The sequence below is a fragment of the Microtus pennsylvanicus genome, chromosome 21 (genome assembly GCF_037038515.1).
Source record: "Microtus pennsylvanicus isolate mMicPen1 chromosome 21, mMicPen1.hap1, whole genome shotgun sequence".
NCBI lineage: Eukaryota > Metazoa > Chordata > Mammalia > Rodentia > Cricetidae > Microtus > Microtus pennsylvanicus.
Window position 1 is genome coordinate 12,186,227 of NC_134599.1, and position 13,685 is coordinate 12,199,911.

The 13,685-nt window shown below is 50.1% G+C and overlaps 1 protein-coding gene across 1 annotated transcript in view; it reads left to right on the forward strand.

Moving 5' to 3' along the window:
- Nucleotides 1-13,685, forward strand: part of Chn2 (chimerin 2) — a 279,371-nt gene that overhangs the window by 185,539 nt on the left and 80,147 nt on the right. The window contains exons 5-6 of the mRNA XM_075955097.1: nt 762-875; nt 2,863-3,148. Of these exons, the coding sequence (XP_075811212.1) occupies nt 762-875; nt 2,863-3,148 (400 nt within the window). The remainder of the gene's footprint in view (nt 1-761; nt 876-2,862; nt 3,149-13,685) is intronic.

Genomic DNA, 13,685 nt, shown 5'->3' on the forward strand with positions numbered 1-13,685 from the left:
CGTCTTTACTTAAAAGTAGGAAAATTAGGTCCACCTAGCTACCTGCCTTCAACCTCCTCAGTCACTGTCTAAACTCTATGCCTCAGACAACTGCCTTTAGGAGGCCAGTACAGTCTTTGCCAAGTCATAAGTCCCCACATTGTGTGTGTGTGTGTGTGTGTGTGTGTGTGTGTGTGTGCGTGCGTGGACATGTGTTCATTCCGTAATGGACAAAGAGAAGACACCATTATCATTACAACAGAAAAGTAGGTTCTTCTTCCAAGCACCCACCTAAACAATTACTCTCAAATGGAAAAGACTGGGAGAACATGGCTTCTAGCCAGCCCTTCTTTCCAGAGAATGAGCCCCTAAAATGAATGATGCCCAGCACCAGAAGCAAGCAGGTTGCTAATCAATAAGTGTTCATTTGCAATCAGGATAATCCATGGTTCTCTGTGTTTGCGCTGAAAGCTAAATTGGTAATTGTCCTTTTGTTATTCCCCATGGCTTGAAAAGAGCTATAACCTAGCTTCCATTTCGATTTCCATTTTCAGCCCCAGAGCAAAGCCAGGTGGACTATGTGTTTTCCTGTGTTTGCGACTTTTTGGGGGAAATGAGGGAGGTTGTCCCAAGAGGGCCTTCAAAGTGTGACATTGGCACACCCTCTTCATTCCATGGGGGACGGTGGGTGCCTAGGGACCTAGCCACCATCTTGTTTAGCCTGGTCCTCATAGGACATAGCACATGGTCTGTTCAGAGCACTGATTGCCTTGTCCCTCCAGGTTTCATGGGATCATCTCCCGAGAACAAGCTGACGAGCTTCTTGGAGGCGTGGAGGGTGCCTACATCCTTCGAGAAAGCCAGCGGCAGCCAGGATGTTACACGCTAGCACTAAGGTGAGCTGCGTTTCACACACTGATCGTGAAAGTGGCCTGTATGATTTTTCCAATTTTTAAGAACTAGAATATGCTCCAGGGACAGACCTGACTCGGATGGCAAAACAATAAAGACAGATACATGGAAAAGCCGACAGCAGGTAGATTGAGCTACCTGGTAGAGAAACTGTTGGCCCCAGGAGAGCGGCACATTTATAATATAGTGTTGACTAGGGAGATGGGGTTATTGCATACAAACGAACAAGAAGGCAGGGTTTATGGTATACAGCTAAATACAGAGCGGGGTTAGTTTGTCTCAGTAGGAACAGTCTCTGTACCGGAGCAGTTTTCAGGTTGTAAACATCCAGGGAGAGAAAGTGATGGTGGACATTTTCTGGGCACAGTATTCAAGCTTAGACCCAAGGAAGGCTTTTCTGTTGTTCTTTGAGCCTCCCTGGGACTAGGGGGTATTTGCCATTTTCCCCATAAGTGTGAGACCATGGGGTTCTTGACATGGCTGTGCCCATGTCAACAACATACATCCACTCAGGATTTCACACATGCAGGGTTTCCCCCATTTCCCTACAACAGTGAGATGCACATACTTAAAACTGACCATCTCCACCAGTTTAAGTGTACAGTACATGGGCATCAGATGCACCAACTGTGCTTTACAGTCGCTGTCGCTGGTCACCTCCAGAACCTGCCCCTCATCCCTGACACTCAGTCTCCGCCATCACTCCACCTCCAGAACCTGCCCTTCGTCCCTGACACTCAGTCTCCGCCATCACTCCACCTCCAGAACCTGCCCTTCGTCCCTGACACTCAGTCTCCGCCATCACTCCACCTCCAGAACCTGCCTCTCGTCCCTGACACTCAGTCTCCGCCATCACTCCACCTCCTGAACCTACCCCTCACCCCAGATGCATAGTCTCCACAATCCGTCACTCCTGTTCAGGTTACTTTGCATCCCACTGTCTCCAAATACCAGCTGTGGGGGACATAGGTGAAGGGTCTCTACCTGGCTACAGACATGCAGCCAACCGTGAGTTCTCAGGGACCACCATGACCCCAGACTCACCACGATGACTCTGTTATGCATGCCAGCAAGGCTCCTCCTGAGCTTGGCCAACGCCACAATTGCTAAGGCACTCGGGTGTCGTTTGTGTCCCTCAGGAGGTTTCCTCCTCACACAGTCCTTTTGAGGACTCTTGGAAATTGACTAGAGCTTTCTCCACAGAAAGAATGGATGGGATGTGACGGAAAGCCATCCCAGGCCGGCCCGTGCAGGGTGTGTGTTTCATACACAGTCTCCACAGTGTAACCCCACCAAGAGGCTTTGCCAGTTGCCGCTGGAGACATCCAGAGCATGTCTTCAGTGACCCAATGATGAGAGAGTCATTATTTCATTATTTCAAAAGCTCTCAAGAACTCTGTGTAGGCAGAGAGTTCTCCTGTCTCCTCGTATCCCATAGTGGGCACAGGGAGTCATGCAGGTGAGACTGGGGGATGCCAGTCTTAGTGGTACACTCAGTACCAAGCTGAGGTTTCTCTTCGGTTGCACTAACTGGGATGGTAGAGGTGGGGTAGCAGTCAAAGATGTGAGTGCAGAGGTGTTATCCTTTGCAGAGGTAATCACTGCTTGCCATTAAAGAGGCTTTTAGATGAAGTATTTGTAAACCAGGACTTTGAAGTTAACCAATGAGGATGGGATGGCACAATGTCCTGAGTGACTGACAGGATGGGATGTTCCCAAATGTGTCCCTGAGGTTAGATCGTGTCTGCTTCAGTTCAGGCACATAGGCCCCAGCAGGGAGCCCCAGCTCTTTATGACTTGGTTGCTTGTACTGTGAAATATGAATAATAATAGTACCCATCTCAAAGGTCCTCTGAGATTATTAGATGCAGGCACCCGCTCCAGGCCTGGCATTTGGGGGCATGCTGGAAGCTGCTGTTATTTCCCAGTGCTTCTCGGACCTGTTGTAACCCTTTGTTTCCTGGCGGACAGGTTTGGGAACCAGACCTTAAACTACCGGCTCTTCCATGATGGGAAGCACTTTGTAGGTGAGAAGAGGTTCGAATCCATCCACGACCTGGTGACCGATGGCTTGATCACACTCTACATAGAGACCAAGGCTGCTGAGTACATTGCAAAAATGACCACAAATCCTATCTATGAACACATTGGATATGCTACTCTCCTCAGAGAAAAGGTGTCCAGAAGGCTAAGCAGGTCTAAAAACGAATCGAGGAAAGCAAATGTCGCCAATGAGGAACACACGTCAGTAGAGAAGGTGAGCAGCCTATGGCATGGACCTAGGCCATTACGTGTTGGTTTGTGCTGAATGAGATGGGTCATGATAGATGCAACTTGCAAAAATGTGGAGGCGACTCCTCCCCATTTTAGACCTGGAGAATGCCAAAACGCACCTTAGACTTTTCCAGGTCAACCCCTTCTTCAGCTCCATGCGAGAAACTCAAGACCCACAAATATCCTATGATTTGCCCTATGGTCAGATCCAGGACTTAGACAAATAGTCATTTGTGAGGTTTAGTTGGAAAGAAGGAAAACACTCTATTATTGTTGAATGCCAAACAGTGGATGAAACATGTTTTAAATGCCACTTGAGGCCTGCTGGCCGTCTCAGGCCACAAAGCAGGTCAAATGCCTGGTATTTATGTTTGTCTGGCCTAGGGATGTGTGAGCAAGCAGGGGCAGGAGGCTTGCCAGTCAGCTTTTGAAGGTGGATTAACCTAGGTGGAGAGTTACTGACAGACACGGAAGTCTTCATCATCATGACTGCGGTCTCTGGGAAGCTTAGTTAGGCTGACCTTCCCCCCAGGAAAGTCACAGCACTTCACTGCTATCAGAAAAGCCCTGAGCTGGGTGAGTGTGCAAGTTGGCTGTGTTGTGGTGGTCGCAGGATAAGGAGAAGTGGACACCATTTTCCTCTCCAGTAACCTGCTACTTATTTGAAAGGGGCCACCACAGCTGCCCAGCAGACTTTGGGGATGTGCCCCTGCAGTGACCATCTGCTTTGCCTGGTCATATTTATTCCCCACTGAGAGTGACAGCCTGCCACACAGTCGGCAGCCATGGTGGCTAAGCCAAGCCCAGCTTCTAGGGTGGGCCAGGGCTGGGTCAGCGAAGGATACAGGAGGGCAAGATGGGATGCTGCTTCTTTGGGTGGTTGTTAATCCGTAATTAAACTCAGGTGAGCCCCGGTGCCAGCACTGGTAGGAACCAGCGGAGGCTTCAGTTGAATTGAAGGCCTGGCCATCAGTGAGAGAACCTCACCAAGCTCTGGAATGGCTAGAGAGAAGAGCCAGTCTGTTGGCAGCCAGGGTGTGATGGTAATTGATTTGCTAATTGAGTCTCAGAGCAAAGGAGGGTGCTCCCCAGCCTCACATCCGTTGAGCAGCTGGCCCATGAAAACATCATTTGCCCTTTTATTTTTAAAACTCCAATGTCTCCCCAACACCTGTGTAGTCTTCTGCAAATAATTGACTTGGGAAATTTTGGGACTGCTGACTGTTTACATTTTAATAGACTAGTGAAGGATGGAGGAAGGGAGGGGAGGGAAAAGAAGGGAAGGAGGGAGGAAGGGAGAGAGAGAGACCCAACTTTCAGAGTTTGTTCTCGTCCAGAGGAAAGCTAGTCCTTAGTCTGTTTGTAAAATCTGTTCAGAAGCAATTTAGGATAGAAAATCTGGAAGCTGACCTTCTCACCCACGATAAATCAGAAGATGAATTGTAAAGTAAGTCTCCGAAGTGGTGTTTATATTTCTAAATTGGAGAGCAGCGATGCTGAAAATGCAGTCTGTTACAGAAAACAGGTCCCGCAATGGAAACCAGCAAGGAAGTTCCGTCGACAAAAGCTCTATTTCTGGGCGTTATTTTGAGCAGAAAACTGGTGTGGCAGGCCGTGCCCTCTGTCTTAGTTAGGGTTTGTATTACTGCTATAAAACACCATGACCAAAAAGCAAATTGGAAAGGAAAAGGTTTATTTGATTTCCACTTCCACATTGCTTTTCATTGTCCAAGGAAGTCAGGACAGGCACTCAAACAGGGCAGGAACCTGAAGGCAGGAGCTGATGCAGAGGCCATGGAGGGGTGCTGCTTACTGGCTTGCTCCAAGTGGCTTGCTCCGCCTTCTTTCTTACAGGACCAGGGACCACCAGCCCAGGAATGGTACCACCCACCATGGGCTGGGCCCTCTCACATCAATCACTAATTAAGAAAATACTCTATAGGTTGACCCACAGCCTGATCTTCTGGAGGCAATTTCTCAATCAAGGTTTGCTCATCTCAGATAACTATAGTTTGTTTAGTTGACATAAATCTAGCCAGCACACTTTCCCCTAGACTCTAGGGCCTAGGGAAATGAGTAATCTAATTAATAATCAGATTGAGTGAGCCAGCCAGTAGTCCTTTACTTTAGGGAGGTGGCTGGTGAGGAAGGAAAGTGGATGTTCAAAGAAGTCCATACTCAGTAAGAGATGTGATGGCCAGTTGTCAACAGTGTGCATTTTCTGGCACACTAATTATGTGGTTGGCTTTCTTGGGAAATACTCTGGACGGTAGGTCCGGTCACTTGCTGCTGGCCGCTCACTTTGCTAGTAGCTTGTGACCCAACTTGATAAGAATCTATCTAACCTTTTCTCCGTGACCTGTATTGATAAAAATCTATCTAACCTTTTCTCCGTGACCTGTATTGACAAGTGTGATTAGGAAAAGCTTCGGTCTGGCTAGAGATCCTGTTGCCCCTTCAGGGCAGGGCACGGGCCTGTTGCCATGGCGGCAGGGACTGGAGAGGAGCTAGTGGGAACTTGAGTGGATTGACTGAGTGGAGCCTGAGGTACTCGTCTGCTTCAGTTAATGGCATGCTTTAAAGGTTTTAATGAATGGGATGAATTGACTTCCCGGCCTTGCTCAAATCCAGCACGCCCATTCCACAGTGCTCAAATGTTCCTCACCCGTTTATTTTATTGATTTTTTTTCCCAAGTAAATCTAGAAAAGATCATGCTGTTGGCGGATCCAAAAGCATTAACAGTGCTAATTGGAAGAATGAGATACATTACCTCTGCCATCAGATTTGAGCGGTGTCCAGATTTGCTTCCTGTCCAGGTTGTTGTAACTGCAGATGCGGTGGGGGGGGGGGGATGGGGAGCCCGAAGAGGGAATAAAGCTGTAAAGGTTCACCCCCTGCAAGCAGGTAAATGCTATGATTCTGTGTTTAAACATCACGATTCTTTTAAAACCGTGGTTTATTGTGCGCCCCCCCCCCCGTATTCAGTGCATTTAATTAACATGGTCAGCCTAGTGCAATCGCTCATGTGAGATGTATTTTAGAATTTATACCACACGTAGATTATCTACTGGTCTTTAGAAAAGTGGTGTGATGGGCGGTCTGTGAATAACACTGGGATTCTGCACCCAGATTGCGCACACAGGAAACGGTTTCCCAGTTGAGACTGAGCAGCTTTGCCAGATTCACAGGCTGGGTTCTCGGTGCCTGCCTTGATTCCAGCTGCACCGTGCACAGTGGCGGGACGAAGAGGTGAGCGCAGGCTTCCCCAGCTCACACTCAGGGCCTTGCAATTCTGCGGAGCAACTGGACCTCATCACGTCCCTTTGCCCTTATTGCTCTAAGCAACCCCTTGGATTTGTCCACCATCCTCTCCGTGGATGCTAAAACCCACCTAGTCTCTCCATGGCCTGATTTTGAGAACGCATTACTGTTTCTAGCTATAAGGACCAACACTTCTCCCCAGATGGCTCTCACCAAATCAAATAAATAACATGGCAAGCGCGTGTGTATTAACGGGAGATAGACGGATGGAGCAAACGGCACCTGATTTGACGGGGGAAGACAGTGCGTACCCATGAGGCAGGAAAAGCACTTTTAATAATGTACAGGTTGAATATCGTCTACCCGAGATGATTGTAGCAGTTTCCATCTCTAATCCAAAAACCTGAAACAAAGCACTCCCGAATTCAAAGTCTTGGATCCAGGGTGCAAAGCCAGGGTCCTATCGTTTTTGTTCCCTCGCTGTTGTGGGAGCGCTTAGCTCCACTGACGTCACGCTCATCCCTGTCCATGTTCCTTTCATGGTACTCAGCACTATGCTTACTTGTTCAGTTCACCGCTCTCGGATGGTCAGCCCCAGTTATGTCCGGTTCATTCGTTTCACCGCTTCTGGTGGTAGTAAATGTCAGAAAACAACCTTTGTGAATCCCACGGCAGCCACACCGTATCAGGCATGGCAGGTGGCCCCAGGACGAGGAGAGCCAATGCAGAGAAGGGAATGTAGCTATTTGTGTAAATTAGGAAACACTAATCTTTACATGTTTATTTCTTGTCAAATCATAAAGCTGAAAGAGCGAACTCCATTGACTTTTGGAGGGGAAGCAGGTGTCGCTGAAAGGGTGAGTGTGGGAAGAGAGTTTTCCTTTCCTTGCTCCTGTTTGAAGCCCTTTGACCTTTGAACCATTGCATGTGCAATATCCATTCAAAGACTGAAGCAAGAATAAAAAGCTCACCATGTCTTAGGTACACTCATCACATTAAAGCCAGGGAAAGCTCTCTCTCTCCTGGTTGCTGCACTTGCTGAACTGATCCAATTCCCTCCCTTCCAACTCTTGCTCTTGCTCACAGAACCTCTTCTCCCCCACCTCACCCCTTCCCTCTTGCTCACAGTACCCCTCCTCCGAACCCCTCCTCCCTCACCCCTCCTCCTGCTCACAGTACCCCTCCTACTAACCCCTCCCTCCTGTTCACAGTACCCCTCCTCCCCACCCCTCCTCCCTCATCCCTCCTCCTGCTCACAGTACCCCTTCTCCCCCACCCTTCCCTCCTGCTCACAGTACCCCCTCCTCTCTTACCCCTCCCTCCTGCTCACAGTACCCCGTCCTCCCCACCCCCTCCCTCCTGCTCACAGTTCCTCGTCCTCCCCACCCCCTCCCTCCTGCTCACAGTTCCCCTCCTCCTGCTCACAGTACCCCTCCTCCCCACCCCCTCCTCCCCACCCCCTCCCTCCTGCTCACAGTACCCCTCCTCCCCACCCCCTCCCTCCTGCTCACAGTACCCCTCCTCCCCACCCCTCCCTCCTGCTCACAGTACCCCGTCCTCCCCACCCCTCCCTCCTGCTCACAGTACCCCGTCCTCCCCACCCCCTCCCTCCTGCTCACAGTACCCCGTCCTCCCCACCCCTCCCTCCTGCTCACAGTACCCCGTCCTCCCCACCCCCTCCCTCCTGCTCACAGTTCCCCTCCTCCCCACCCCTCCCTCCTGCTCACAGTTCCCCTCCTCCCCACCCCCTCCCTCCTGCTCACAGTTCCCCTCCTCCCCACCCCCTCCCTCCTGCTCACAGTTCCCCTCCTCCTGCTCACAGTACCCCTCCTCCCCACCCCTCCCTCCTGCTCACAGTACCCCGTCCTCCCCACCCCTCCCTCCTGCTCACAGTTCCCCTCCTCCCCACCCCTCCCTCCTGCTCACAGTTCCCCTCCTCCCCACCCCTCCCTCCTGCTCACAGTTCCCCTCCTCTCTTACTCCTCCCTCCTGCTCACAGTACCCAGTCCTCCCCACCCCCTCCCTCCTGCTCACAGTACCCCTCTTCTCTCATCCCCTTCCTCCAGATTGTTAGTACAGGATTTGTGCTCTCAGTACTTCTAGAAGGTTTGGAACTGGAAGAGGGTCATTGCAGCACTAGGCAGAAAAGACCACAGAGTGGGGAACGCCTTCCTGGTACTCCTACCACATCCCCAGAGACTCCCAGCCCCCTGCGCACTTCGGTCCCCTCTCCCTGACCGCTCAGTTCCCAACCTTCCTAATGATGCGATGCTTTACTACAGTTGCAGTGACCCCAACCATAGAATTATTTTCTTCGCTACTTCATAACTGAAATTCTGTTACCGCTATGAATTGTAATGTAAATATCTGATATGCAAAACATATGCAAAACAGGGGTTGTGACCCACAGGTCAAGAACTGCTGCTCTAGCTGCAGTAGGACCAGTACCTTAGTCACTCTTCTTCCCTGCCGCAGGCAACAAAGCCTCTTGGGCTTCTACTCTCCTACCCACCATAGGGCCCAGGCCAGCAGCCCTTTCTTCTGCCTCCCTAGGAGACCTGTCTTCATGGAGGACCCGCTTTCAGAGAGCAGGGCTCTATTTTCGTTTGAGAAACTGTCTACTTTCTGGCCGCCCACCCACATACCACGTGGTCCTTGCTTCTCTGTGATCCAGCATCTCGTCCAGATAGCTTTATCTGCATTGTCCCTGGCTGGTGGGTAGTTATCATGTGTCGCAAGGCTTGCTCCGCTCTGAGGAGCAACAGAAGCCTGTGGAGCTGATGGGGGTCATCCAGAGTGCTTTTCTCTCAATCCAGGGTCCCACAAAATGACTCGTGTCCCCCGGACACTGCTCAGTAGTGCTGTCCTAGGTTTTTTGTGTTTTTGTGTTTGTTTGTTTTGCTTTGTTTTTGTTTTTCAGCAGGACAAAGTTCAAATGCCTTAGGATGATTTTGGCTACTGGTCTGAGCCTAGACCCCCAGCAGGATTCAACATGTGTAGTGGCGCCCAAGGGAGAAGGCGGGAAAGGTCAGGTTAGAGAAAGTAAAATAGCCAAGGAGAGAGTTTAGAAGGAATGGGCATCGCTGAGTCCGTCCTTTGGCTTTCTGTGTCTTGTGAGGAGCCGTGCTAGTTCTTAAAGGGACCGGGCAGGGACACTAATCTACCATCTCCTGGCCTTTGGAGGCTGAGAGGTCCTGGCATATCTCCACAGAAAGAGAAGGATGCGGGGGGGGGGGGCGGGGACGGGGTCTAACCGACTCCAGAGAGAAGTCTGAGCCATAGTGTGGCCTGGTGTGGAAGGCAGGTAGGAGGTGGTGAGGGTTCAGGGGGTAAGGAAATTCCCATCATGCTCTGCATTCTGGTGCCACCCTGCCCTTGCTTCTTCTGCCTCTGGCCTCCCTCTCTACCCCGCATCACCTTCCTTTCTTTGTTCCCTCAGCCTGAAATGCTTCCCCCATCCTGTGATCTTCAGGCTTTCTTGGGGTTCAGCACAGTCACCTCTCTCTGTTATATCTGCTAGGGTTCACCTCGTGCCTCAGAACCACCCCCAGAGACCGGCACATAGTCTTTATGTGGACTTAGTCCACTGTATCCTAGGTAACTGTTAACATCAGTGTTTCTCAAGCTGTGACCCTGGAATACCAGCATCCTGGGCCTTCCAGCAAGGGAGTCAGAAATGCAACCAACAGTCAAAACTGTAGGCCAAGGGGTCAGGCCTCCGTGGGGCTCTGACTAGTCTTTATGGAGCCCAAGAAGGATCCGCGCAGGCAGGATTGGGGAAGCTGTGCTGTAGATGCCTCTTGACAGCCACATGAAACTTTTATGTCAGTAAGTTCTGATTCTAAATCCCAGCACACCCCGGAGTGCTCACTTGCAAGCAGAGAGCTGAGGTATAACAAACTGAGCCAAATTCCCTGCGTGGATCTATACATCTCAGATACAGCCAGAGCTAGGTCAGGGGCTCCCAGTCCTTCCCTGGGCAAGCTCTTTCCTCCAGGGGCTGAAATCTGGCTGTGAGCATCCTGCAGCAACAGAAGCTAGAGCCCAAGGAGAAGGGACCTGGCCTCTGACCTGACCCTTTGCTTTACAGAACAGGAGACTGGCCATTAAGCAAGTGTTTCCCAAACCTCTGGAAGACTCAGACAGAACATGATGTCTTAATCCACCCTTTGCCTGGACTCCTCAGAGTTAAGATCTCTGAGGTGTGTCCATTATTCCACTAGGCTCCTGCCTGAATCAGCCAGAACTGAAAAGTGAATTCGTAACTCATTCCATGGCCCCAGCAGGACCCCTACAGGAAGCGGAGGGCCAGAAGTCGCCAGAGAATTTAACTGGGAAACTTTCCCTTGGGTTATCAAGACAGGAATGGGTCACTACCACATGCTCGAGGGTGCAGGTGTGGCAGCGGGGATAGGGAAGGTTCATAGGAGCTGGCATGGGAAACCCCCAAGAGGTTTGCGGCTTAATCACTGCCTCATTCCCTACTCCCAATTTCTTTCCTCCCCCCACCTGACTTCTGCCTGTACTTCCCATTAGCCAAACCCAGCCCAAGTTCTGGGACAGACTGCAGGGAACAGGGTTGCCATCATCCAGGGCCAGCCTCCAGACAGACATCAGGCAAGAGAGAGAGAGAGAGAAGTGAGGGGGTGTGGGAGAGGACACTGTAGTGAGAGGCCAGCCCTGAGCACTGTTTTCACGCCCTGTGTTGGCGTGGTTATCTATCGTGGTATTCTGTGCAAAACTACCTGGCTTCAGAAACCCAACATCCCTTAGTGTGTGCTGATGCCACAGCCCCTCTTGGGTGGGCCCTCAACTGGGCATTGTGGCGGGGCTCTTCGTCTTGGGGTGTGCGGCTTCTCTGTGTCGTCTTTAGACTTCAGCAGGATATTGACCCGTGCCCTTCACCGAGCTGAGGCGTTGCCTTCATTTGCAGAGCCATTGATGTAATGAAGGAGGTGAAAGAGAGATGCTTGGATGACGGGGCCAGGAAAGCTGTCGATTTTCTCCTCAGGAGGTTCTTTGGAAACTGCACATGACGGACATAACCAGGCTTCTCTCGGGAGTCAAGGGTAGATGAAGACGAGCAGAGCCTAGCTAGTGAAAATGACAGGCACGGTAATGGCTGTGGCCATCCATCTTCCTGCCACGCATCCACAGCCATAAAAACGGAACAGGGACGCTGCACGAATGGATTGGAACTAGCTGGATGTTCTCAGGAAACCGGGATTTACTGGCTATTATTTCATGTCAGACTCTAACCATGTGGATTTATCAGAGGGCTGAGCATCAGCTGAGTTGGTTGGGAGAGGCAGGGGCGGTCTCTCACTTTATGCAGATGAGACTTACTCTGGGAAGAAAAGCAAATAACAACGAATGCGTTCAGTCACCTTAACCTATGGGATCCAGCATCTTTTATTTTAGCACTCCCCGTGATTCCGGAGCACTGGGGGGGGGGGGGGGGGGAGTGGGTGGTGGCAGACTTGAGTCATGATATGGGAGGGGAATCTAGCCATTCGAGACGTCCATTCTGCCTGGCCTCCCTGCTGTTCTGTTTCCGAGGCTTTGGGTCCTCACTTACACTCTGGCCTTCCTTCCCAGCCCTTCACGTGTGCACAGTGTCTTTCATGGAAATCCATTGAAAACAGAAGCCCCAGGGTTTGGCATTGGGGGGGGGGCTCTACCTAAGCTAATTCCATGCACCCCACCCCCACCCACTTAGGGCCAGCTGGTGGGGACAGTGTGCAATACTGTGGATCTCGCTCTTGTCTGCACACTGAAATTTCCTGAGGAGCTTCAGAAACTATCAGAAAACATGCTTGGATCTCACCCTCAGAAATCCACATTTAGGAGAGTCAGTTTGTTGATAGAGTCCTGGCCTAGCATGTGTAAGGTCCTGACAGAAAGAACAGAAAATCTAAGCTATCTATATTTAGCTGCTTGATATAAGGCCCAGTGATCTAATTTCAGTTCTTCCTATTGTTTCTAATGTGCAGCTGAAGTTAGGAGTCCCTGCTGTAGAGGACAATCGGAGTCTGAGATAGGCCTTCTGTCCCCTGGACTGACACCAAAAAGTGTATCTTCGTGCGAATAGCACTCTTTTTGTTCCTGAGCTTGGAGTTCTTCAGGAGCAAAAGTAAAGTGAGCCTAATACAGGTGTGTGTGTGTGTGTGTGTGTGTGCACCAAACCCTCGTTTCTATCCTATCCAAAATAAATGATAGATAGAAAGATAGGAAGGAAAGAAGGAAGAAAGGAAGGAAGGAAGGAAGGAAGGAAGGAAGGAAGGAAGGAAGGAAGGAAGGAAGATAAGGCTCACTTAGCTTAGCAGCATCGGCTATTTTCTGTGCAACACTGCCATCTAGTGGTGGTCAAAAGGGAGCGTTACACACTTAACATACTCCCGGCAACCTCAAAGGCCCAAACTTAGCAGATGTGGGAGTAATGAGCATGAACGAATTTTCAGCAGGGAACTCGTTGAATCGTCCTCCTTTCTTTGGGTTTTATAGAGCAGACTTGGCTATAAAGTCTTTGGGAGTGTTTTGCAATGTGTTCTCACTTGCTGCAAAAGCTGGTCTGCTAGCTTGGGCTGCCCTGGGAATCTAAGTAACTGAATTTGGGGCCAGAACTACTTGGCCTCAGGGCCCTCTAAGATCCTTTAAATGCACAGAACATTCAAAAGAGCTCTCATTTATTCGACTATATCTTATTGGTGTCTTCTATATTAGATATGGAATTTAAAATGCTTACTCGTTGTTTTAGACAAAGCAGCGGGAACATCTGGCCACTGAGTATACATGATATAGTTTATGAACTAGAACCCTACTTTCAAAAATAAAAAAGAAGTCCCAATTTTTGGCATCGCTTTGACATGTATGTAAATCTCGGGGTCTGCTTTAGTGGGAAGCAGCTGGGTTCACACATCTGCTCCAATAGTCCACCTGTGATGATAAAATGTCTTGTCTGATGTGTAGAAGAAAGCCCGGGGCTTACAGACATTCACTGCAAAGAGAGGAAATGTTTACATAGATTCTGTGGACAACTGTAGGCTGTATGTATGTATATATATATATATATATATATATATATATATATATATTCAAAATTTAACAAGTGGAGGTTTCTTAAGGATTAGTTATAATATCAGCTACTTAAAAGAAAGTGGGTTTGGCATCCCAGCCCCCCTGCAGTGACTTTGGGGCCCTCCCAACACTGGGGGCCCACCAGGAGCGGCTGCTCAGAGCACACACCGATGAACCAAGA